Source organism: Terrapene carolina, unplaced genomic scaffold (genome assembly GCF_002925995.2).
Source record: "Terrapene carolina triunguis isolate 2854851 unplaced genomic scaffold, T_m_triunguis-2.0 Scaffold58, whole genome shotgun sequence".
Lineage (NCBI taxonomy): Eukaryota > Metazoa > Chordata > Testudines > Emydidae > Terrapene > Terrapene triunguis.
In genome coordinates this window covers 63814901-63841044 of record NW_020664409.1, presented here as the reverse complement: position 1 = coordinate 63841044, position 26144 = coordinate 63814901, and the positions used below count along the sequence as shown (strand labels likewise).

Sequence of the window (26144 nt, the reverse complement as noted above, 5' to 3'; positions counted from 1 at the left end):
AGGGCCTCATCCTTACTGGTGTAAACTGGCATAGTTCAAACAAACTGTCATAACTCCATTGATGAAGCCAGGCCATTTTACAGCAGCTGAGGATCTGGGTCAGACACCAGATCCAAATAGTTGCTTTTAGTTGATCTGTAACTGGAACACAGGTATAGAAAATGAGTTTCTTATAACGAGAATGGATGTCGTATGATGAATAGTTGTATCCAAATTTCTTATTAATACACATCATATTCCACTTTTAAGAATATATTTTAAAATATCTTAGACTGCTTTTTAGTACTTTTAAAATTGTGCTTTGAAGGCACCATTGCAAGAGTGCAACTTCATCATAACACCAGGCACTGAAAATGAGCTCCTAAATTAAATTACATGGTGTATTTCTCTGTTTGTTTTAGACAAATTTAGCTCTGAGTGCAATCAGCTAAATAGAAATTTCTATTAATATGTAAAATTAATGACATTATAAATTGCAATACAGGCAGGCTCTTGATTTTTATTTTTGCATAATTAGAGATGTTCAGTGCTTGCTGAACCATTACAATGAGGGCCAAACCTATTGCTATTACTCTCACATTATAATTACCTTGAGAATCCATTTTAGAGATAATATATTGCTGTAAGAGCTATGAAAGCAATGCCTCAGGTTAACCTAGATATGTCAGCTAAAGAAACTCCTATTTTAGACTGTCTAAAAAAAGCACAGTTACCACCAGGATATTATTATCTTCAGAAAATGATTTCTGTTATCTGACATAATTTTGATTAGCATAATTTTCAGCATTCTGCATGAAACATATTTAATCCAAAAGCCAAATATGTGTAACCGTTTCCTCTTTTGTACTCCACAATTACTATTGTGTTTTGCCCCCACTGCTGACTAAATATCAGAATGCAATAGATAACACAGGCTGAGATTTTAAAAATCCCATTTTGTATGGAAACTTGGATTCAGGATACTCTGTGGGATATTTTAAACAAAAGATTTCCCATCAGTTTGGAAAAAAAAAAAAGAGGTTAGTTTGGATGCTAGTGTACACTTCCAACTGTCATATGTAAGTGGTGTATTTAAGTGATAAAATATATGCATTATAGTGTGTTAATTAATAATTGTATTTTAAATGTGTACGCCACAACAAAACACTAAATGACACATTATAGCAGACTATGGCAGCTAGTGAAGGCCCCAGTTGAGTCTTTACTTAGACTTGGTCTACCCACAGTTTTTGTACTGATAGAACTATGTTGGTTAGGGGTGTGATTTTTATTATTATTACAACCTCTGGTATGGATGCAGTTATATTGGTATAAAGGGGCATTATTACAAGCATAGTTTATTCTCCTTCCTGTACAGGAATAGCTATACTGGTATAAATACTTTTATACTGATGTTTCTGCATCCCCACTGGGTGGGATGGGGTTACACTGCTTAACAGTAAGGTATAGTTAAAGCAGTACAACTTTTGGGGGTAGACAAGTTGAGGCCCTGATTCAGGAAAGCATCTTAACTAAGGAAAACACTTAAGCACATGCTTATATTTAACAATAGGGGAAACTAGTTTTGGTGCAAAACTCTTGCTGTTTTGAATAACTTTGAAAGCACAGCACAAAGTATGCAAAGATGTACATGTAGTCAAGTCCCACCACATATGTACAGATCAGATTCTGTACTCAGGGAAACACAGGTCCTTCTAAGCAAAACATGAGAATAACCAGACAGCAAAACCATCAAAATCTTAACTTTTGGTTCTTTTGTCAGATTGAAAACTGAGCATCCACCTGGAACTTCAATGTTAGTCGTGTTCACAGTGAGGAGGCATTTTCTGAGCATTTAAGAACATGCATCTTCTCTATTCACTGTAAGGCGTCTTTGGAATATAGTAAGACGGGCACACTTTCAAGAATGACTAGAGATGTCCAAACATCTGAGTGCCCTTGCTAATGAAGCCAGCTATACTGCTTGAAGAGCGGAGAGGAGGAGGAGATAGAGGAGATAGGGTAGTAAAGAGAATACTTGTAACAGTCTTTGTAAGTATTGGCCCAGAAACATACTTAGTGGAAGTAAACCAGAAGTGTGTGAACATTCTAGTGGATTAGATGCCTTCAGGTCAGCTGGGAGAATCTGCTTGTTAATAGTCACAAATAAAACACAGGGCCTATTCCTCAGCTGAGGTAGCTCAATGGATCCTGCTATTGAACAAAAACATGAGATAGTACTGGAAGCAGGGCGTGCAGATTTTAAAGCAAATGTGTGAAGCAGAGCTTAGTATATTTGGAAATGTCTACATGGACCAAACTTGAAAACAAATCCAAACAAAAATCTATGTGATTTTATTTGCACGTTGAACTTATTTTTCTTTGTTTAGTAAAGCTGGCAATTTCAGAATACTGTGAGTAACGATAGTCACTGTCATGGATAGGTGCTTACCCCTGCCGTGTGATTGGTCTAACTTTGAGTAATTGTGACCCATGTCAGGTGACTGGACCAGAAAATAAAGGCTTGTCTCCTACTACCACTCCTGTGTGTCACACCTTTATTATGCTGTTTGAGAAGGAAACTAGATCTGGAGCAAATGGAGCCACTGGAATCCTTCAGTATCAAACGGAATCTGGCATAGAAATGGTGGTAGTTTTAAGTATTTTCCTGGAAGTGAGTGATACTAATGAAAAGGGTTAAATCCTATGCATCTGCTACACTGGGGAGGATTACAGTGTATGTAAGGTGTAGTAATGCAATTCAGCTAAAGCATATGATGAGAGTGTCAGGAAAGCAGCTTCCATGAGGATGTGGGCCACAAATAACAAGTCCACCTACCTGATGTGGCCCATGTCCTGCAGTATTCTGCTATCACACATTGATCCTCATTCCTATTAAAGCAGGTCTGAATTTTGATAACTCCTAAAACTGAGTTGTTATATTTAATTGTCAATCAAGTTATTAAGGGATGAAATCCTGGCCCCACTGATGTCAATTGCAAAACTCCCATTGACTTTGAGTTCTGGATTTCACCCAATATTTAATCAATGGACTGGAAAGCATAGTAGGAGGCAATATTAATAATGTAACATTTGTGACCTATTTCTAATGTTAATGTCATTCTATGGCTTCCACTTCTTTCTGTAGGATTTAAAACCAAAATAATGCTTTATTAATAATAATTACTTGATTTATGTTTCAACTAGTGCATTCCCCCAGTTCTCTATAAATACATGAAAGTATTTTGATTGCTACTGTTAAGAAACTAATTCAATAGTATATTGCTAGAATGTATCAGTAATAAGAATCAGGATTAAAAACATTATTGATTATTTAACCAGAAAATATGAAAAATTTGAGGGTAACAAGATTGATTTTCCCCTATGACAAGATTTTGTTTGAATCTTGATTAGCTGGTAGTAGGGTGACCAGATGTCCCATTTTTAAAGGGACAGTCCTGTTTTTTAGGACTTTTTCTTATGTAGGTGGCTATTACTCCCCGTCCCGTTTTTTCATAGTTGCTATCTGGTCACCCTAGCTGGTGGAGCAAACAAATTTCTTTAATTGACTAGAAGACAAGTGACTGCTGGAGAGATACCTTCAATTGTAACATTACTGTAATGAAACTGGAAGAAGCTTCCTGCATTACAAGTAGCTTTGGTCAGATTTGCGTAATAGAACTGCAATGATTTTCTGCAGATCTAAAATCAATGCATAAATGTATGAGCTGTAACAATTCATGCATACTGTACTTTTTAAACTTGGTGGCAATTCTTAACCATGGCTTTCATGGTATCTTTCTGCCTTCCCTCACAGACTATATGTCATATCTATAGATAATTTCCTGATCTTTAAGACTGCATTGAGAAATAGATTTCTGATTATTTAAAATTAGTGATCATCCCTAAGGCTCTAATCCTGGAAACACTTATGCATATGAGTTCTTCTGTCAAGTTCAGTGAGACTATCCATGTATGTAAAGGTACCCATATGAAAATGACTCTGCATGGATGGATCCCTGCACCCAGGCCCTTGGGCTCAGTTGACTTGAATGGGGCTCCACACTGGCACAGGGGTCTGCCTGTGTGGAGTTGCTGAGGGTGGGATCCACAAAGGGACATAGGCACTGAAAGGCTGAACATCAGACTGCCTACATTTTAGGAACCGAAGAAATCACAGGAATGCTGTGATCCACAAAGCTGTGGAGGAGGTGGTAGTAATGGTTCCCTCTGTATAGCTTTTATAGCACTCACCTAAGACATGGGAGACCCAGATTCAAATTCCCCATCTCTGCCAGAGAGGAAGAAAGGATTTCAATACTCTCAGGTGAGTGCTCCAACTACTGAGCTATAGTGACAGGTTTCAGAGTAGCAGCCGTGTTAGTCTGTATCCGCAAAAAGAACAGGAGTACTTCTGGCACCTCAGAGACTAAAAAATTTATTAGAGCATAAGCTTTCGTGGGCTACAGCCCACTTCTTCGGATGCATATAGAATGGAACATATATTGAGGAGATATATATACACACATACAGAGAGCATGAACATGTGGGAGTTGTCTTACCAACTCTGAGAGGCCAATTACGTAAGAGAAAAAAAACTTTTGAAGTGATAATCAAGATAGCCCAGTACAGACAGTTTGAGCTATAGTGTATTCTCATGTTGGGGTCCCTCTGTCTCTCCTTGTGAAGCAGTTCCCATGTGGATAAATAAAGAAAGTGATTGGAACAGGGGGACTGGAGTCTGGATCACTCACTTGCTAGGTGGGTGCCCTAACCACTAGACTACAGGGTCATTCCCTTGCCCTCTTTCCCTTTCTCTGGCCCAATGATTATTTTAGTATCTAATGATTAATGTGGCCAAACCTCAGCTGGTATAAATCATTTAAGTCAATTTACACCATCTGAAGATCTGGCCAAAGTATTTATTTCTTAATACATTTCAGATATTAAAACGTGTACCCAGTACAAATTAACAGTACTAAAACGATTTACATTTTTCAAAGACTAACACTATTTTTTTTCTCTGCCACCACATCAGAAAATATGGAGTCTTGCAGGTTGCCCAACATTTTTCATTTATAAGCCTGTTTTTCATTGCTTATAACATTGCCAAACTTCAACCATTTGGGCTGTAATTTTCTATGCCAGGTGTCTGCCTCGGGCTGAACTTTTTGGGAAAGTTTCAGCAAAAATAGTTCAGCCATTTCTGAGACTGGGAAACATATGTTGTTTTTCTAGGGAAACATGTGTTGTTTTGCCCATTTTAAAATTCTTACAACCATTTAGCTGAGAAGGTATAGCACCTCCATGCTTTGGAACCAGGGCTTGACAGTTGGCAGGGCGGTGGTTGTTGTGTCAAAAATGTGCCTTTTGCTTCTCCTGTGAAAATCCATGCAAATTTGGCGAAGTTATAAACCTTTGAAAAATCTCATTTCAATCTCCACCCATGCTGGGTAGAAATGTGTTAGCATTTGGCTAAATTCTCGAACAAGTCCATGTGTACTGAGCATTCTCCATCCCAGGGCTGCAGGGGCCAAGCAAGACTTTTCCTGCACAGCTCCTCCCAGCTGCTGGGGGACACTGTAGTGTCAATCTCAGGAACTGAGTGCAGAAAGGCTATCTTGTGTTCTCAGTTCTCCCCTTGCTGGCACCCAGCCAGCATGAAGGAGGTGGAAGCAGCCTTCCTGAAATGAAAATGGAACAATAGCTGGACCTAAGTGGCAGCAGACAGAGTAGATTTGGACAAGGAGCATCCTGGGGAGGAGGGCGAAGAGGGGAGATGGGGACTGGGAGCTAGTAATAGGGGGAACGACTGGGAACTGGTGGGGAAAACGAGGGCAGAGGGCAGTAGGAACCAGCTGGGGAGTGTGGAAAGACTGAGATGGGATGATGGGTGTGGCTGAGACACACTGGCTGGACAAGAAGATTGGGACAAAGATACTAGGATGGGAAGTCTGAGATACAGACTATGACTGGGCGCTGAGGTAAGAGAGAGACTGGGACTCAGATGGGGAGCTTTGTGGGGAAGTCTGGAACTGGTTGGGCAAAGAGACTGGGATGAGGAACCAGGAGAGGACCAGACCAGGGATAAATTGAAGAGGATGAAAAGAAGGGGTCGTGCTTGGGGGTACAAGGACGAAGCATCTGTGACCATGAAAGTGCACTTCTTTCTGGAACCTGAATGGAGCTGTTTTTTCAGTGTTCTTTTTTTAAAAAAAACCCTAGGTAATGACATCCGAAAACAACATTGAAAGTAGGTTTGATTTTTTGTTGTTGTTTTTTACTATACTATTATATTAAAACATTTTCTTGCAGACTTACTTTAACTGTTTTGTGCATTGTCTTGTGCTCAGTGGCTGGGCATTTTTTTAGGTTGTTGTTCAAACATCACTCACATCTTGACAGTATATTCTTTGTGTAGGAGAGGCCCAGGGCTTTGTGGTTTAAAATTCTGGTGCACCATTGACAAGATGTATAGGTAATACATTTGTACAGCACTCACAGTATCTTCACTGCATGTGACTCTCACTAGTATATTTACTATTCAGGCCTCCTGCCACTAGATGGCAAAGACATTTATGCTAGGAGTTCACTGCAGTGCACATTAAAGTTCACCAAATAAGCTCCTGGCCTTCCTGAAATTTTACTAGTGAATAAACTGAATTTCACTTCATTAGGGAGTAGCTTGAATCCCTAATTACATTCAGATTTAAAATGAATATCTTACTATTAATATTTTCCAAGAAAGAATTATTAATATTGCATTTATTAATTTTTTAAAGGTAGCATCTTGCTTTCCTGGCAAAAAGTCATTCTCCTTGGAAACATTTAGGTCTTCAATAAATGCTGAAGAATCACTTTATAAACCACAGTGAGTGTGGGTTGTAATTACCTACTTATTTTTATATATATAAAAACCAGACTATGATACTGCAAACTATCAGACTGCAATCTTGACAGCAAAAAAACCCCTAAAGGTATCTATTAAATTAGAAATGCAATCTTTTGTGTTACACCTTTTCAATGTAATCTTTGGAGTGTCACGTGCAGACTTCTGCGTAGTGTCTTATTCCAATGTGAGTACCTAGAGAGAAGCTGTTTTTCCAGTGACTATGAAAATGCTGAATGGTGTCCATTCATCTTTCTGCTCATATGAAAGGTTTGAGGAAAACAAATACACACAAAATAGCTGCTTGTGATCTTTAACGAGGAACTATAAAAATGGGTTGCAAATGTCACTGCCACAAAATCTCTTTGAGAATTAATAGGGAAGGGGTGGCCAAACTTACTGGCCCTCCGAGCCGCATCTCTCAATCTTCAGACGTTTGAGAGCCGGGGCACACCTGCCAGGAGCCAGAGCTCGGGGCTTCAGCCCCACTGCGGCTGAAGCCATGAGCCCCAGCAGGTGCATCCTGCAGGGCTGAAGCCCCTAGACCCCCCTCTCCACTGGACAGAGGCTCCTACCCCACCACCCCACTGCAAGGCAGAGGTCCTGAGCTCCACCCTCCCAGTCTGGTAGGCGGAGAAAGGGGAGTGTGAGCTGCACTTTAATGGTAAAAGAGCCACATGTGGCTTGTGAGCCACAATTTGGCCACCCCTGTAATAGGATCTGATTCATGCATTACGTTTTAATTGTAAATATTTCCTAGGGGGATACACATATTTCTCACTTTCATGCATGCATGTTGGGTACTGCAATGCTGGGTCCTTATTAGGCAGAGTGTCATTTACTGGAGCTCTGACCTGGCTGGGGTCTGTAGGTGTTTCTGTAATTTAAATGTAAGTAATAACTCCTAATAATAACATTAGATCCTTATGGGAGTTTTGTCAGAGTAAGAACTGCAGGAATGGGCCTGGTGTACATAGGAAGAGGAATAGAATAAGTGTACATTGAGAAATCTTAGGCCAAAAGGACATTTTATTTTTTAAAGAAATTTAGAAAGGGTGGAAAATCGGGTTGAGATGAAAAGCGATAGCCATGGGGTCACCACTGGGAATGTATATAGAAGTACTAAATTTATATATTAACACGAACGAGTCTTTTAGTATATACATACATAGAGAGAGAGAGAGAGATGTATAATTTTTCAACTACAAGCTATCCTAAAGATTTTAAAGACCCCTTTAGGAAATATAACACTAATATAGTTTCAGGAAGGAAGTTGCCATATTCCTTGATCTGATCACTGGGGTTGTTTTTTGTTTTGTTTTTAAAACTTGTATGACATCAGAGGATCTCAAAGCACTTCCATGCCTTAAGAAATTGAATTTCACATCACATCTCAGAGGTAAATGAATAGCACTATCCCCATCTTTTTGATGAGGAAATGGAGGCACAAAGCAATTAAGTAACTTGCCCAAATTAAACAAGATGTCTGTGGCAGAACTGAGAACAAAACCCAGGTCCTGTGACTCACAGTTATGTGGCTTAACCACAACACCACCCTTTCTCTACAAAGTAAGTTTATTGTAATTACAGATTGTTCACATTCGAATAATATATATATATATATATATATATATATACACACACATGCCAGAGATTAGAGTGATACTCTAACAATGAAAAAAATTGTTCAATAAAGCCTAATACTTGATGTTAATTCTATGTACCTGTTTAATTGCACAGGCCTGTAAGGGTAGCTTAAATTTACTTTCACTCATTAATATTAATATTATTACCAGATTGCAGACAGGAAAGGGAAAGCATCCAGATGTAACAAAGAATGACATAATCACAAAGCAGATATGCATGCTGTGTGCTGCTCGGACACACAACATTTTGAAGTACATTCTGTTTCAACAGATCCCCATTTTCTAAGATGGGTTCCTATAGTTAGGCTCCTAGATCCACATGCAGGCATCTAAATAAAATTGTCCTGAGATTCAAAGATGCTGAGTAATTATAACTCCCATTAACTCCAGGGTGAGTTGTGGGTGCTCAGTATCTCTTAAAATCAGGCCACTATTTTGTAGGTTCTTAAATATGGATTTGGGAACATGACAGTAGACACGTAAATGTGAAAATGTTGGCTCCTGTGTATCGAGAGAGGGATACTTGCTCTAGGATTAGCATTGTTTATAAATCAAAGAAAGAACAACAGCTTAGGCAGTATCAAAGGAATACAGAGCCTTAGGGCTCAGTCCTACCCTCAGATATGTGTGTATGATTGCAGCAGATCCTGTGAAAGCAACTACCTGGTGTCAGTGGCCCCATGCACCTGAGGGCAAGACTCAATCCTGCTCATGTTGAGTTCAGTAGCAGAGCTCCAACTGACTCCCATGGGTGCAGGGTCTGGTCCTTAGTTTGGAGAGTCCACATCCCCCAAGCTGAATCTTCAGCCATCCATTTCATTGATACAGTAGTAGAATACATGTTCTTTATACTAGAATAATAGAAGTGTAGGACTAGAAAGGACCTCAAGAGGTCATCTAGTCTTCTCCCCTGCACTCAAGGCAGGACTAAGTAATAACTAGACCATCCCTGACAGGTGTTTGTCTAACCTGTTTTTAAAACCTTCAATGACAGAGATTCCACAACTCCCTAGGCAATGTGTTCCAGGGCTTAACTACCCTGACAGGAAGTTTTTCCTAATGTCCAACTTAAACCTCCCTTGCTGCAATTTAAGACCACTGCTTCTTGTCCTATCCTCAGAGATTAACGAGAATAATTTTTCACCCTCCTCGTAACAACGTTTTATGTACTTGAAAATTGCTATCATGTCCCCTCTCAGTCTTCTCTTCTACAGACTAAATAAACCCAATATTTTCAATCTTTCCTCATAGGTCATGTTTTCCAGACTTTTAATCATTTTTGTTGCTCTTCTCTGGATTTTCTCCAATTTGTCCATATCCTTCCTGAAATGTGGCACCTAGAACTGGACACAATACTGCAGCTAAGATCTTATCATCACAGAGTAGAGTGGAAGAATTACTTCTCGTGTCTTGTTTATAACATTCCCGCTAATCCAACCCAGAATGATGTTTGCTCTTTTTGTTACAGTGCTACACTGTTGAGTCAGATTTAACTTGTGATCCATTATAAACCCCAGATCCCTTTCCGTAGTACTCCTTCCTAGGCAATCATTTCCCATATTGTATGTGTGCAATTCATTGTTCCTTCCTAAGTGGAGTACTTTACATTTGTCGGTATTTAATTTCATCCTGTTTATTTCAGACCATTTCTCCAGTTTGTCCAGGTAATTTTGAATTTTAATCCTATCCTCCAAAGCACTTGCAACATCTCCCAATTTGGTATCATCTGCAAACTTTATGCATTATCTAAATAATTTATGAAGATATTGAACAGAACCAGACTCAGGACCAATCCGTACAGCACTCCGCTTGATATGCTTGACTGTGAACCACTGATGATTACTCTTTAGGAATGGTTTTCCAACCAGTTATGCACCCACTTTATAGTAGCTCCATCTAGGTTGTATTTCCCTAGTTTGTTTATGAGAAGATCATGAGAGACAGTATCAAAAGCCTTACTAAAATCAAGACATACAACATCTACCGCTTCCCCTGTGTCCACAAGGCTTGTTACCCTCTCAAAGAAAGCTATTCAGTTGGTTTGACATGATTTATTCTTGACAAATCCATGTTGATTGTTACTTATCACCTTAGTATCTTCTAGGTGTTTGGAAATTGATTGGTTGATTATTTGCTCCACTATTTTTCTGGGTATTGAAGTTAAGCTGACTGTCCTATAATTCCCAGAGTTGTCCTTATTCCCCTTTTTATAGATTGCCACTATAATTGCCCTCTTCCAGTCCTCTGGAATCTCTCCCACCTTTCATGAGTTTTTGAAGATAATCACTAAGAGTTGAGATAGCTCCTCAGTCAGCCTTTTACATATATAACATCGGATAATAGCAGGAGAACAATTTTTCTTTATAGTATTATTTGTATGAGCTGTTGGCTTTAGTTTTTAGGGAGATAGATATCACAAAAACAGCCTGTAACTCTGACTGATGATGTGATGTTTGCTCTTCCAGGAAGCATTGCTTTTGGAGGCAGAGCTTCTGGGAATGTCAGCATTCAAAATACTGAAGACCAATAATTTAGGTAAGAAGGCAAAATGCTCATCATTCAAGGGGCTTTGGGGGGTACCTCTGTGTGAAAAGATAATCCTATCTGGGCTCTTTGATTCCAGAAGGTAATTGCCTAGTGGGCAGATCTCAGTTCTCCTGGGTTCTAACTGTGGATCTACCATGAATGTGCTGTTTGGTCTTTGGCAGGTCACTTAGGAAAAATATTTTCTAGTGTGTTTACTAAATTTGGATGACTCCATTTCTGGGTGTCAATTTTAAGGCACCTAGAAGCTGATTACTATAGGAAAATAATTATATTCTAGCAGCTTTGCACTATAGCTATCGATGCAGTCATTATTTAATAATAAAGACTATCCGTGTAAAACAAAATCTAGTGAAATGTAGCATTAAATTGCAAACACAAGGAAATGAGCAAAAATGAAATCCTAAATTAGTTGCTGATGGAAAAAGATGGTAATTGCCATAATTGATACAAGTGAATTATATATAGATGAATGAAAAGCCTTTGGTATAAAAGCTGGGGAATGGATGGACATCTTAGAAGTTTTCACTCTTTTGTATTTTGTGTTTATTTGCTCAGAAAATTATGTGATGTCATGCATAAGATGATGTAATATATGAGGTCACACTCCTGCCAGGAAGCATCAGGTAGCAGGTGAAGAAGTGCTGTCAGGTAGTATGAAACCCAGTAATTTCTTGACTATATGAGCTGTTTTTTTAAAATTGTCAACTGAATTTTCATGAGAAGTAAGACTCTCCTACTTTTTAAAAACAGGAAGTGAATATAAACAATATGAAGTCTTCATTTCTCTAATGACTAGTATTTGGCAGCAGATTTTTGGTGACCAAAAAATCTCCACTAATTTGATTCTGATAATAATAGAACCTGAAAGTATTTCTAATGCTGACTTCAACAAAAGTTTAGAATCATAGGATCTGTTCCTGCCCAATTCAGGCAAAACTCTTATTAACTTCACTGGACCCTAGGCACTCTTATTTTTATTACCATTTAAAGGTAATTTCCCATTAACTTGGTCTGATACTTTGAATATTAATTTTAATTTTCTGACATTAAAGGTTATTAAAAAGTTGGATTCACTTTTATAAGAAGGAAAAACCTGAAGGTTTAGTAGGTTTGTGCAATCTGAAGATGCATAATAATGGACAGGAACATATTTTTGGCTCGAGTCCAGCATGGTACTTAATCACATATCTAAGTTTAAACACATACATAGTCCCATTGACATCAATAGGACGACTCCTGCTTAGAGTTAAGCACCCACTTAAGTGCTTTTCTGGCTGAGGGCCACAGTGCTCAGCACTTTGTAGGATCAAACCCTTAGTTATGAAAATGTTATACAATATGATGTAAATGGTTACATTAAATAATATGCAGATCAATAGCTTCACATCTATATTTATTTACTCGATATGACAATAATGCTATATGCTGGTATTTGGGGAACACATATTTAACAGCTATTATATATTCTTCAGGATATCTATCCAACTCTGAGACCATAGCTAAGAAATTAGGGTTTTTTTAATAGAAGAAAAACTCTGAACCACTTTATAGCATTTTAATCAATAGGACTGAAATATACAAATGATCTAAAGTATGCTTGGTTGAGCTTCACAATCCTGCCCACCCTTCCTGTCACCCTTCATTACAATTTTGAAATCGAACTGAACAATACTGAACAAGTATTATTTACAATTTGTCAGTGTATTTCTATTAGACAGAATCTTATTAAAATTAAGCAGATAGGAGGACCGGGATAGAAGGCTAGTTTTGTGTAAGATTTTTGTCTGAACATGTTAAAATAGCCTTTAAATGTACAAGACATAACATAGGGAAACTAGATTAGGCTTTTCAGATTCATTTCTGAGTTCTAATGACATTACACACCACCTGAGCTTCAACCTCCCATTACCAGGATGCCAGAAGAACTGTGGGATATGGATAGCCCATTATTTCTCTGGTGTCTCCTCCACCCTGGTCATTCAGATGTATATAATACATTGTGGGTATACGAATAAACACATCAAATATATTCAGATTTTATTTGGAACAAAATGTCAAAAGTTATGTATCATTTAGAGTAAAGGGGGGCATGGATCAGCGTTCACGTTGCACTGCCCATCAGTACCCGGCTCAAGCCAGGGAAGATAGTGATCCAACGAGCGGACCAAATCTGGTGATGAATCCTGGTCACGTGCCACCTGAGGCACATACTGTACAGACGCTCAGAAGATTTAGGATAAAAATAAAAGAAATGGCAATCCTATGTGCAGTCAGGTTATATGAAATCTAGTGAATAACGCACACACATATAGAACAAAAACAACAACTAAAACCTAATTGGCCAATAATAAAAGCATATTGAGGCCTTGATTTTTCATTCTGACAAAATTCCTGTTGAAGTCTAAAGGAAATTTTGCTTGAGCAAGGAGTTCAGAGTTAGGCCCTGTGTTACGTTAGCGTTGCAGAATATTAAGCAAATGCCTATCTGTAAGAACATGTTTAGTTCCATTGAAGTCAATAGGACTATTCACGTGCTTAAAATTAGGCATATGATTAAGTACTTTGCTGGACTGGGGCCATAAGCATTATGGGGAGCCGGATCCTGCACAACTGAAGTTGATGAGAGTTTTGCTATTGACTCTGGTGCTGACATGATCTAGCCCTTATTTAGAGCTTCGTAATAATACAGTTTACAGTAGGAAATGAATTAAACCATTGTGATTCCCCTCAATGGACAAGTGAGTAAAAGCTTCATGTGCTGGTCCAGAAGCAATATGGCTTATTTAACAGCAACTGGAGATTTGCAAGATTGTAAATAACCCTTTTTTCAAGTAAAACTAAAGTTTATTTTCTGAAGAAAACACATTCCTTTTTCATTACTTTTCTATAGAAGCAAGCCCTTGGAATAGACAAAAAGGTCCTCTTATATTTTAGGACTTGAAGTACCTTCTAAAGTCAAATCTCTGTAAAAGTAAAGACTAGAGAAGTAGACAATAGAGCCATTACTCCTTTGGGAAGTTTATAGAAAGAAGCTATTTAATCCTTAATCAAATAGTTAAAAAAAACAACTCTTCAAAAATTGCAATGCAATTAATATTTTAAAGAAGTTTTAAAAAATACGTAGCTGTATATCTTTGGGAGAGCAAAAAGGCTTGCTAACCAGGACCTAATTAATAGGCAGGCTGGGAAGATTTAGTCAGTCAGTCTCTGGGTAAATCTAATGATTTCAACCACCTCCCTGCTGCAGAAACCTTTATATTTGAAGAAAGCCATGATCATTAATCAAAGACTGAAGAGCCCTTTCTTCTATGGCGACAGAATTCCTAACAGGGGCCTTCTGCAGTGATCAGTCTCCAACTGACTACAAATTATCAATACTGATTACCAGCTTGCTGCAATGGGGAGGGGATGACTTGCTCAGCACTGCAGGGCTGGCCAGACTCCCACAGCTCCTGTCTCAGTCTGTTTGCATCTACCCATGCCTTTTCCCTACAGGTGACAATGCCAGGTTAGAATGGTTTCCACCCCCAGGGATTATTTCTCAGACCAAAGAAAGAGAATCCTAGTGTTGTTTTTAAATGTAGAACTAATGTCTGGAGGAGTCATGTTAACTTTGGACAAATGATCAAGAATGAAACAGGATTATTATTGCCACAGTGATTCAGTAGTGAGTACGTGGGCTTGGTTTTTGTTTTTTCCCCTGAAGGCTAGATAAAGGTGTTTAAACCTTGCTTTCCTTATTCTGGGTGGCTGTTGTGAGTGGAGGGTGGGGGTGGGGGGTGTTTGATAGGGAACTATTTTGAAACTTTTTGATTTCTAAGGTATCAACCACATTTTTCCCCTTTCCAAAGGAAGCAGAAAGGAATTTGATGATCTGGAGATCTTTTAAAAGACTGGTCTGGTGGCTAATCCATTTCGCTGCTTTCCACACCCTCCACTGCAACCTCTATTTGCACCACAAAGCAGTTAACCGCAGTGAAACAAAAGGAGTCGGGGGAGGATGTCCTGCTTGTGCCTCTTAATTTTAGCCCTAAATAGGGGCGATTCCCCAGAAGGTTAAATAAAACCGCAATCATGGCTCCGAGCCTCTGCAATCAGTGGACATCTCGCCTTCTTGCTTCTCAGATACCAAAGGGTATGAGAGATTAGGCAAAGCCACGCACGTTAACTACACCCACAATGAGTGAGTGGGGATGGATGGGGCGGGGCTGCGGAGTCCACACATACCGTTTGCGTTCGCTCTAGTGGGACAAAGTAAAAAAGATAAGCCTGTCACTCCCGACAAAACAGGGCGGGGGATGGGGAGAGAAGCTGCTGCGTTATCTAGAAAAAAATATCCTGGTAGGAGGATACCTTTATTATCCAATGACCTACTTTTCTGTGTGCAGTCAGACTGCAGGGGTACAAGATTCCAGGCTTTAGAGCAGGAACGAGGTGGATCTTTCAAAAGCCGTTTGGGTTTGTTCTCCTGGTGATGTGCACACAGCCTTTGCGTCGCTAGCCCCCCTCCCTCCCCACTTCTTAATGTCTAAGGGGACTGGGGAGGGTACTGTACGCTGGGCGAGGGCTCCCTGGGCGTGCCTGGGAGGAGACAGCTGCAGCAGCCGTATGGGTGGGGTCTGTCTGCCTGCATTGTGCTGGGCTGCTGGAGTCTGTGGCGCTAAGCTCTGCAGGTGCCCTCCGGGAGCAGCGGTGCACAGCGTTACACAAAGAAACCCAATGTCACCCCCAACCCCACCCCACACCAGCCCCTCCCTCCTTAAAACAAAGGGCGGACCTGTTCTTTGCAAGGCGATCGGGTTATGTATCGAATTAGCAAAAGAGAAAAGTCTCTCTCTACATCCTGTCGCTGGGGAGATGAAGGTGTCTCTCCTTTTCAGTCACGAAACTGATCAGTTTCACTGTACAAGTGTTTTGCTTTTAACACATCATCTCTAAGAAATAGCTGAAATGAAGAGCGAGCAATATCTTGAGACCTGGCGATAAGGGGCTTTATAAAAACACACACATACCACATTTCAGAATAGGTAAGGGCACTTTTTTTTGGTGCCACTCACAAAAAACTCTCTTTAAAACCAAATACATCTCCTTGAAATGAGTGTTCAACTTATTTGCCTTAATCACCCAAGAGCAATCTGCCATCAGATCTCAGGCTAAGACTTCCAAAGAGCCCCGGGCTCCCAACCCTCCTCCCTGCTTTTTGATTTTAAAAAGATTAAACAAAAAGATTTAACACTGTCTTGGCTTTTTCTAAACATTAAGGCCTCCTAAGGGAGCACCCAGGACAGCCGGTGGTCCTAGGATATAGTGGTTGTTGCATTGGCTGAAGAAAAAGAGATGCGATTTCTTACCCATTGCTGTTTTAGCCATGGTGGGATGGATGTGCAGAGTCTCAGAGGCGGTGAAGGCAAAGGGGTCCAGCTACAGCAGTGGAGAGGGAGAGAGAAGACTGAATAAGGCACTGAGTCAGCAGCGTGGGGCTGTGCAAGAGAAGGAGCAAGAGGCAGGAGCCCATGAATAATTATCACTCGTCTACCCAAGCAGATTGGCTCTAGAGGTCCCCTGACATGACTCCTGCGGAGCTAGAATCTCCAAGCATTAAATATTGATCCCTCAATGGTGCGAGAGTACAAAGTGCTAGAATGGAGTTTGAAATGGAAATCAGTCCTTGAGTGTCTCTCCCCCCCTCTTTTTAGTTTTAATAGTACAGTCCATGTCAAATGTTTTATGTCTTACATGAAAAGCCTATTGGGGTTGAAAGCTCTCCTGTTGCTAGCTGGAAAATATGCACAAATGCATTTTTAACACAATTTAACACCGATATGACAAAGGGGGAAATAATTCAAAGGTTTTCTGAGCCGTTTCAGCAATAACAGTAGTTTACATGGTTTTACCTCTGTACAGTGCATTACTGTATATTGGCTGTTGCAACACACACAAATGCTTGTACTGCAAGTTCTTGCTTTTCAATATTTATTTTATGTTTCCCAGACTCATCCATCAATTATACATTCAGTGGTAAAACCTACAGGATGGCAGGGATACTAATTAATGTTTGCAAAGTGCTCTAGAAAATGCAAAGCAGTCTCCATGTGAAAATTAGTATTATTATTTCATTATCGCACTAGCCACCTCTTTGATGTACCATCAAAACAACAATGGAAATCTGCTTGGTAAAAGAGTGTGGAATATGAGTGAATACTCAAAAACATCACCTGAAAGAGGATTGCCTGGGACTTGAGAAATTATAAGGTATTTATCAGTTTTGGAGCATGATGAAGAAAAACCTGTTTTGTGGGCAAGGGACAGGGAGAAAAGGAAATAATCGAGGGGGAAAACGTTTTCCTTCATTGTATCCAGGGGAAAGCAAGTGACGTGTTTGGAAACAATTTAAGAGAAATCTGGGTAGTGATCTGAAGCTATGGATGGGAATATGGTGTAACCCGAATATATGTTCTAGTTGGGGGAAAGTCACTGTCCAGGTGTAGGCAGTGTACAAAGCATGGTATGGGATTAAGTGGCGGATAGGTGGTCCCATCATCCTTTACTGCATTTATGTATCCTCAGCTCTACCCAGCATAAGAAAATAACAATGGTAAGTATTACAGCACTGGCACACATAGATGTAGTCATCTGGAAAATTTCTAACTGGGGTAACGAATTTGGGGGAGGAAGGACCATGGGGCCATTCCAAGATATCTCGCTCTCTCTCTCTCCATTGCGATGATAGGCTTCCAGAACGTGCTTGGGCTAACAGTACTCTTCTCCTTCCTCCAGATGTACCGTTCACTATCACATTTGCCACAGCTTAGTGGTGTTCCTTGTGCTGGACAATAGTTCAGTGTCATTTATCCAGTGCGGTTGATTATGCTAAGAAATGCAGCATCCCCTCTGAAAGCGGGGCCCAGAGGGTGAGGTGAGGCTGTGGCCACTTTTCCGCTTGTCCTTGTGTTTGTCAGTTTCGATCTGCAGGGTGGTTGGTTTTTGTTCATGAGAGCAGAAGACTGGAAGTAGGTTGGGGGAGAAGAACCCTCGTACAGGCGGAGAAATACAGGCTGAAGGGTGTGGGTTGTATATAAACTCCTCAGTGTGGACATATTGCAGCGTCAGGGCTGTTTGAGGTGAGCTGTCAAGAAAGCTTTAGTCTATTAGCCTGCTGACGTTGGGAAGATTAGGTAGCTTGCTGAAATGTGGTGAAGAGCTTAGTTCCCAGAGTGCCCGACCCAGGACTACTCAACCACACACGGTAGGAAAGTGGTCCCCAGATTCCCACGGCCAACCATCCTGCTGCAGAGGGGCTGGGAGGCTGGAGTTAGGGAAAGGTGCTGTCCTGAGCTCATGGAGGGACCTAGCCAGAAAGCCAGACACTCCCATTTTAACGTCCCACAGGGCAGGTTCCCCCACCCCCCGTATTAATGCAGCTGTGTCTAGTTCTAGTCTACAGGGGCTTATTTTGTATTCTTCGAGGCCGCCTTCTGGGCCATCAACGGGATGTTTCCTATATAAACCCCTTTCCCAGGAAGGAGGCTGGAGCTCTCCTGGGTGCTGAAACTTCCCTAGGCCTCGAAAAGATTGTGCAATAAATAGCCTCACACATCCTCCCCCCACCCCATATTACAGACACAACTCGAACCAGCGCAGTTCCGACCCGCTGCATCAAACGGGGGGAGGGGGGAGAGGAAAGGCAGGACGTTCTGCAGATCCACACACTGGTTAGCTGCTCCTGCCCCAAAAGGGCCGGTGTCACCACAGCGTAGACAGTCCCAGCGCAGCCGATGCTGAATACGGGGCCCGGATAAATCTGGATTTGCTTCTTCCTATTGTCATTTTTATAATAATAATAATAATTAATGAGCAATAGCTAGGCACCCCCTAGGTCACATGCCCGCTGGGATAAACACGAAACCTCCTCCCGCCCCCCAGCCAGGGCATCCAGCCGCTCTCAGCTCTCGGGCTGCAGCAGGGAGCCCGGGGGGTTGTCTACAATGCTCAGCTGGGGTGGAAGGGCGGTGGCTGCATTGCCCTGCTGCACCCTGACCCTAATGAACTGCCCATGGCATGCAACACCTAGCACCCCCGGGCTCTCTGCACAGCATCGGAAAACAAGCTCCGCTTCCGTTCTGCAATGGCCTTGCCCGCTCCAGAAGAGGTTTATTTTATTTTATTTTTTTTTAAAGCAGAGCAGCCGGGTCACCAAGGGGAGTTCTCGTTTGTAAGGGGAGAACGGAAGGTTAATGGTTCCTCAGAGGAGCTGCCGGTATCTGGGCTTCGGGCGGAGGCTCCTGCCAAGGACAGCAGCGATCTTCCGATTGCCGCTGGCTTGTTACCGTGCAGTTTGGAAGCTGCTTTTCCTTCCAGGCAGCCCCCTCCCACCGCAGCGCAGTGGCTCCAGGCTGCAATTGACACACCCGGCGGAACCCTGTCTGCTGCCCCTGGTCCACCCCACCCCAAAGCTCCCCCCCGCGCCACTCCCAGAAGAGATCGACATCCCCCCTCCCCCAGTGTGATTTGCAAAGGAGGCTCTGAATCGTGCAGCTGGTGGTTAGCTATACAGGCTGTCTGAACGGGCGGAATCACTGACACTCCTGCGTCTGTCCGCGGGTGGGGCTGCTCGTGTCTTTTCTTCTCCGGCCACCATCAGGGGAGACAGAGAGAGAGAGAGAGAGAGAGCTCAGAGCCAGCCCCTGCCGCCCCGCTTCCCCCCCCCCCCACCACCTGGCAGGGATAGATGAGACCTGAGCCAAATCGGGGAAGCTTTTTCTCACCTCAGCGGCCTTTCAGGCAGCTTCCCCCCTTTCTATTTCTGAGCCAATACATGTTGCAGAATAGCAGGGCCCCTTATTGTGCTGTGAGGCATGTGAAGAAAAGCTGGCTCTCCCCAGAGGACAGGGGGAGGGGCACTGGGCCTTAGATTTCTTTGCCGAGAAACTGGCTCAAGAAATTACTTGACAATCAATGTCACCTCCAGCACTTGACAAGACAATTATTGCTGGGGAGTAAGTGATCAGACACACCATATATCATTTCGGATCCTAAGCCCTTTTATGGTGAGTGCAACATGAATTTTAGAGGAAAATGGGATTTTCCTAGCAAAGCCAAGCTTGTCCTTCTCTGTCAGGGGAAGTTTCTCTCATATGTGGGCCAAAGGATGTGGATTTCTAAGGCTGATGTTTGATGTTGCAGTATATGTGTGTGTTGTTAGAAACTATGCCCGCATCTTGATTTCTGAATGAACATTGTAATTATTTAATAATATAAAGCTCTAAGATAGAGAACATATCAGCTATTAAACTGATAAGAACAGATACTACGCTTGATCTTAGCCCCTTAATTACCTCCAAATGGCTGGCGAGGCATGGGCTGAAGGAGGAGCGCTGGTCCTGGTTCTTCTGTGACCTTGGCCAAGTCTTAGAACCTCTTTCTTCAGTTTCCCCAGCTGTCAGCTGCAATGATAATAATTGTGCCTCTGGGTAGTGTTGAGTGGATAAATATTTACACAGCACTTTGAAGAATATTGGTGCTAGAGAAGTGCTAAGAAATGGAAGGGATTTATATTAGGGCATCCTGTCCATTGTCCTGCCAGTGCTGGGTGATTCCCTATGGTATATGCTTCAGACTTTTGCTTCACCTAGTTTAAATAACTCCAAATCTGGGACTCCCACTACTTACTTTTGGAAGACTTTTATACAGTCTAATAGGCATCACTAGTTAGGCCTCATTTAGAACATCTTAAATTTACCTTTGGCCACTTCCATGCTCTTTGACAACCCCAACCAATAATTCTCTCTTCATGGCTTTTATATCTACCTGATCTCAGAAAATCATTATTAATTAATTATCACAGGTTTGTGTCCTTGACAGTTCCCTTTTCTCTCACCAACAAGGCTGTGTTCTTGCTCTGGCATTATTTAGCATCATGTTGCAGCTGTTCTAATCGATGCATTCAGAGACATTGACTGTGGCATTTATATGCAGTATTGTATGGATGAAGGTGTCTTGAGGCTGCATCGTCAGGATGTGATGACGAGAGTTATGAAGACAATTATTAGCAAATTACTGTTTGCTGATGATTGTGCTTTATTGGCCCATAACCTCAGGGACATTCACTGACTGCTTTGTGTGTGCAGCAAAACATTTTGGCTTAATGATCAGACTAAAGAAGACAGGAAGTACTGCAACTACTCCGGTTATGTCCATTGATAATAAACCACTCAAGATTGTTGACAAGTTTTGCTACCTAGACAGTGTCATTTCTCAAGATGCAATGATTGACAATGACAATATGAAGCGCATTGGTACAGCCAGCGATGCCTTTGGAAAACCTCAGTGTTGTCTCTGGAACAAGCAGGGTTTCAAATTGCAAACAAAAATTGATGTTTACTATGCTGTCGTCATCAACACACTGCTCTATATCAGAGGGGTAGCCGTGTTAGTCTGAATCTGTAAAAAGCAACAGAGGGTCCTGTGGCACCTTTAAGACTAACAGAAGTATTGGGAGCATAAGCTTTCGTGGGTAAGAACCTCACTTCTTCAGATGCAAGACACTGCTCTATGGCTGCAATTAATGGACAACTTATTGATGCCACATAAAACTGTGGACCAATTTCATCTGTGATGTCTGTGACAGATAATGGGAACTAAATGGCAATATTTGGTTCCAAAAATGAGGTCCTTGAGCGCTGCAACATCAAAGGCATTGAAACTTTTATATTGAGAGCGCAGCTGAGATGTTGTTGTCATGTGGTCCATATGCCTGACAGTAGAACATTGAAGGCCATCTTTTACAGAAAAATGCAGACTAGAACTCAGGGGTATAAGAACATAAGAATGGGTCAGACCAATGGTCCATCTAGCCCAGTATCCTGTCTTCTGACAGTGGCCAGTGCCAAATGCTTCAGAGGGAATGAACAGGACAGGGCAATTATTGGGTGATCCATCCCTTGTCATCTAGTCCCAACTTTGAGCAGTCAGAGATTTAGGGACCCCAAGAGCATGGGGTTGCTAATAGCCATTGATGAACCTATCCTTCATGAACTTATCTAATCCTTTTTTGAACTCAGTTGTACTTTTGGCCTTGTGTGAAGAAATAATGTCACTGGGTGACCCTGGTTCTTGTGTTATATGAAGGGGTAAATAACACTTTTACTCCACACCATTCATGATTTTATAGACCTCTATCATAGCCCCCTTTAGTTGTCTCTTTTCTAAGCTGAACAGTCTCAGTCTTTTGAATCTCTCCTCACATAAAACCTGTTCCATACCCCTAATCATTTTTGATGCCCTTTTACATGCCTTTTCCAATTCTAAAATACCTTTTCTGAAATGGGGTGACCAGAACTGCATGCAATATTCTAGGTTTGGGTGTACCATGGATTTATATCATGGCATTATGATGTTTTCCTGTCTTATTATCTATCCATTTCCTAATGTCTCCTAACATTCTGTTAGCAATTTTGACAGCCACTGCACTTTGAGCGGATGTTTTCAGAGAACTATCCACGATGACTGCAAGATCTCTTTCTTGAGTGGTAACAGCTAATAGACCCCATCATTTGTATGGCTGGAATTATTTTTTCCAGTGTGCATTACTTTGCACTTATCAACACTGAATTTCATCTGCCATTTTGTTACCCAGTCACCCGGTTTAGTGAGATACCTTCATCACTCTTTGCAGTCAGCTTTGAACTTAACTATCTGAAGTAATTTAGAATCATCTGCAAACTTTTCCACCTCACTATTCACCTCCTTTTCCAGATCATTTATGAATATGCTGAACAGCACAGATCCCAGTACAGATCTTTGGGGGATCCTGATACTTACCACTCCCCATTGTGAAAACTGATGATTTATTCCTACCTTTTGTTTTCTATCTTTTAATCAGTTACTGATCCATAAGATAACATTCACCCTTATCCTATGATGCTTAGTTTTCTTAAGAGCCTTTGTGTGGGACCTTATCAAATGCTTTCTGAAAATCTAAATACACTATATCGACCAGATCACACTTGCCCACATTCTTGTTGACTCCCTAAAATAATTGTAATATATTGGTGGGGCATGATTTCTTTCCAAAAGCTGTTTTGACTTTTCCCTAACATAGCGTGTTAATCTATGTGTTTAATAATTCTTTCTTTACTACAGTTTCAACCAATTTGCCTGGTACTGAATTTAGATACTTACTGGCCTGTAATTGCCAGGGTCAACTCTGGAGGCTTTACAAAAACCGGCATTACATTAGCTATCCTCCAGTCACCTGGTATAGAGGCTGATTTAAGCAATAGGTTACATAGCACAATTAGCAGTTCTGCAATTTCATATTTGTGTTTCTTCAACTCTTTGGTGAATAACATCTGGTCCTGGTGACTTATTACCATGTAATTTATTAATTTGTTCCAAATCACCTCTATTGACATCTCAATTTGGGACAGTTACTCTCATTTGTCACCTAAAAGGAGTGGCTGTTGTGGGGAATCTCCCTCACATCCTCTACAGTGAAGACTGATGCAAAGAATTCATTTAGCTTCTTCACTATGGCCCTGTCTTCTTTGACTGCTCCTTTAGCACTTTCATTGTCCACTGATTGTTTGACAGGCTCCCTGCTTCTGATGTACTAAAAAATTGCAGTTAGTTTTTGTGTCTTAAGTTAGTTGCTTTTCAAATTCTTTTACAATGTTTAGCAATGGTGGCATTTTTTGGTCCTGTTGCTGTTTTTTTAGTTAGGCTCAAACTAAATGTATACCCTGTCTTATGGTGTTTTTAAAAAGTTTCCATGTAGCTTACAGACATTTCACAATTGTGACTGTTCCTCTTAATTTCTGTTTAACTAGCTTCCTCATTTTTGTGCAGTTCTCCCTTTTGAAGTTAAATGCTACTGTGGTGGGTTACTTTGGTATTTCCCCCTGTACAAAGATGTTACATTTAAGTACATTATGGTTGCTATTACCGAGCAGTTCAGCTATATTCACCTCTTGGACCAGATCCTGTGTGCCACTTAGGACTAAATCAAGAATTGCCTCCCCCCTTGTGGATTCCATGACTAGCTGCTCCAAGAAGCAGTCATTAAACCAAGAAAACATCATAAAGACACTCTCAAGGCCAACATCCATTTTTGTGATATTAAGCTCAATACCTTGGAGCTCTTAGCCCATGACAAAGTCTGATGGCAACAGCTCTGTCACCATCAGACTGAAAGACTTTGAGAGCTCTTGGATTGCTGTAATCAAGGAGAGACGTTAGATGTACAGCTAAAAGCAGTGCACATTCATCTACAATTTTGTTAACCTGTGGCCTCTGTGGACAGGTGTGACTGGTTGCCTGGGATGGACTACACTGAGAATGCCATCGCAGGGCAGACTGCAAGAGACAGGGCAGACAATTCCCCAAAACTGGTGGTTTATTCTATAATTAGATAGAAACCAGTAATAAAATAGCTTCTGTAGCACCAAGAAGCTTAACACAGTCCCTTTTAGGCATTCCAGAGAAACAGGTCTAATAATATACAGTAACTCCTCACTTAACGTTGTAGTTATGTTCCTGAAAAATGCGACTTTAAGTGAAACGATGTTAAGTGAATCCAATTTCCCCATAAGAATTAATGTAAATAGGGGGGGTTAGGTTCCAGGGAAATTTTTTTTTGCCAGACAAAAGGCATTATATTTTAAACAATTTTAAACAAGCAATTTAATACTGCACTGGGGGGGGGGGGGGAGTGGTGTGCACGTGCTGTGTGTTTACAAACATACTGTACATACAGTACTATAGTTGGGAGGTGCCCCTGCCTTACCCTACACAGGCACAGCTCACTGGCACTGCAGACAATGAGGCAGGCAATGAGGCTGAAGGTGCTGTAGGCTAGAAGCACGTTGTGCAGCAGCGGCAGCTTCCCCTACTCTGCAAGCACCAGGGGGTGGGGGTGGGCTCAACCCTCAGCCTGCCCACTTCCCCCCTTCCCCCAAACCCCCATCCTTGACCTGCCTCTTCTCCCCCCCACCTCCTTCCCCTTTACTTCCCACGCTGAGTCCTTGCTCCTCCCCTCCCTTATAAACGCCACAAGCCAGCTGATTGCCTCTGGCAGGAGGCAGGGGAGGGAGGAGGAGCCTGCACGCCGAGTCCTTGCTCCTTCCCCCTCCCTCCTGCCTGGGGCAATCAGCTGGCTTGCGGTGTTTAGGGGGCAGGAGGGAGGGGGGAGGAGCAAGGACTTGGCGCACAGGCTCCCCTTCCCTCCTCTGCTGCCTCCTGCCCGGGGCAATCAGCAGGCTTGTGGTGTTGGGGAGGCAGGGGGAGCCTGTGTGCCGAGTCCTCGCTCCTCCCCCCTCACTCCTACCCCCAAAACGCCGCAAGCCAGCTGATTGCCACAGGCGGGAGGGTGAGGAGGGGGAAGGCGCTGATCCGCGGGGTCTGCCAGCGGACAGGAGGCACTGTGGGGAGAGGGGTGGCGTAGGGAGGCTGCCAGCTGTAGAGAAAGCAGGCAGCCAAACAACGTAAGAGTGGAGCATTGCACAACTTTAAATGAGCATGTTCCCTAATTGATCAGCAACGTAACAACGTTAACCGGGACAACTTAAAGTGAGGAGTTACTGTATAATCAGTCTAATATACTGAAAACCCAATTCACCATATGTGAGATTCTACTAATCCCAAAGAATCAGACACTTACCCCCAGGTCAATACGTATCTCATATCTTACCCAAATATTATGCTGTCAGCCATTCCTTAGTAAACTAACTAAAGATTTATTAATAAAAGAAAAGAAGAGAGTTATTGAATGATTAAGGAATCATATACATATAAGTGATTTTCAGTGTTCATAGATCTGGATCATAGCAGTGATGGAATAGACCGCTGGCTTTCAAAAGTTTCTCTGGTAACTTCCAAATGATTGAAAGGTCCTCAGTCCATAGTTCAAAACACTCCTTTTGGTTGTAAATCCATAGTCTAGAGAATTGGAGCAGGAAAGAGGCCAAATGGAGATGTCTCAGGTGTCTTTTATATCCTTTGCCATATGCATGGAAATTTACTGTCCCAAACAAAGCCATTAGTCCCTGTGTATGGAAAGTTACTGACCCAAGATGGAGTCTAGGGTC

General features: G+C 41.7%; 1 protein-coding gene and 1 pseudogene across 1 annotated transcript in view; both read right to left on the bottom strand.

The window, feature by feature from the left end:
• The window catches only part of STMN2 (stathmin 2), a 57883-nt gene extending 41293 nt beyond the window's left edge, over positions 1–16590 (bottom strand). The window contains exon 1 of the mRNA XM_026659005.2: positions 16413–16590. Coding sequence (XP_026514790.1) covers positions 16413–16431 — 19 coding nt within the window. The 5' untranslated portion in view covers positions 16432–16590. The remainder of the gene's footprint in view (positions 1–16412) is intronic.
• A 3702-nt stretch (positions 16591–20292) lies between these two features.
• On the bottom strand, positions 20293–20419 carry LOC112112918 (annotated as a pseudogene).
• Between the last annotated feature and the right edge of the window lie 5725 nt (positions 20420–26144).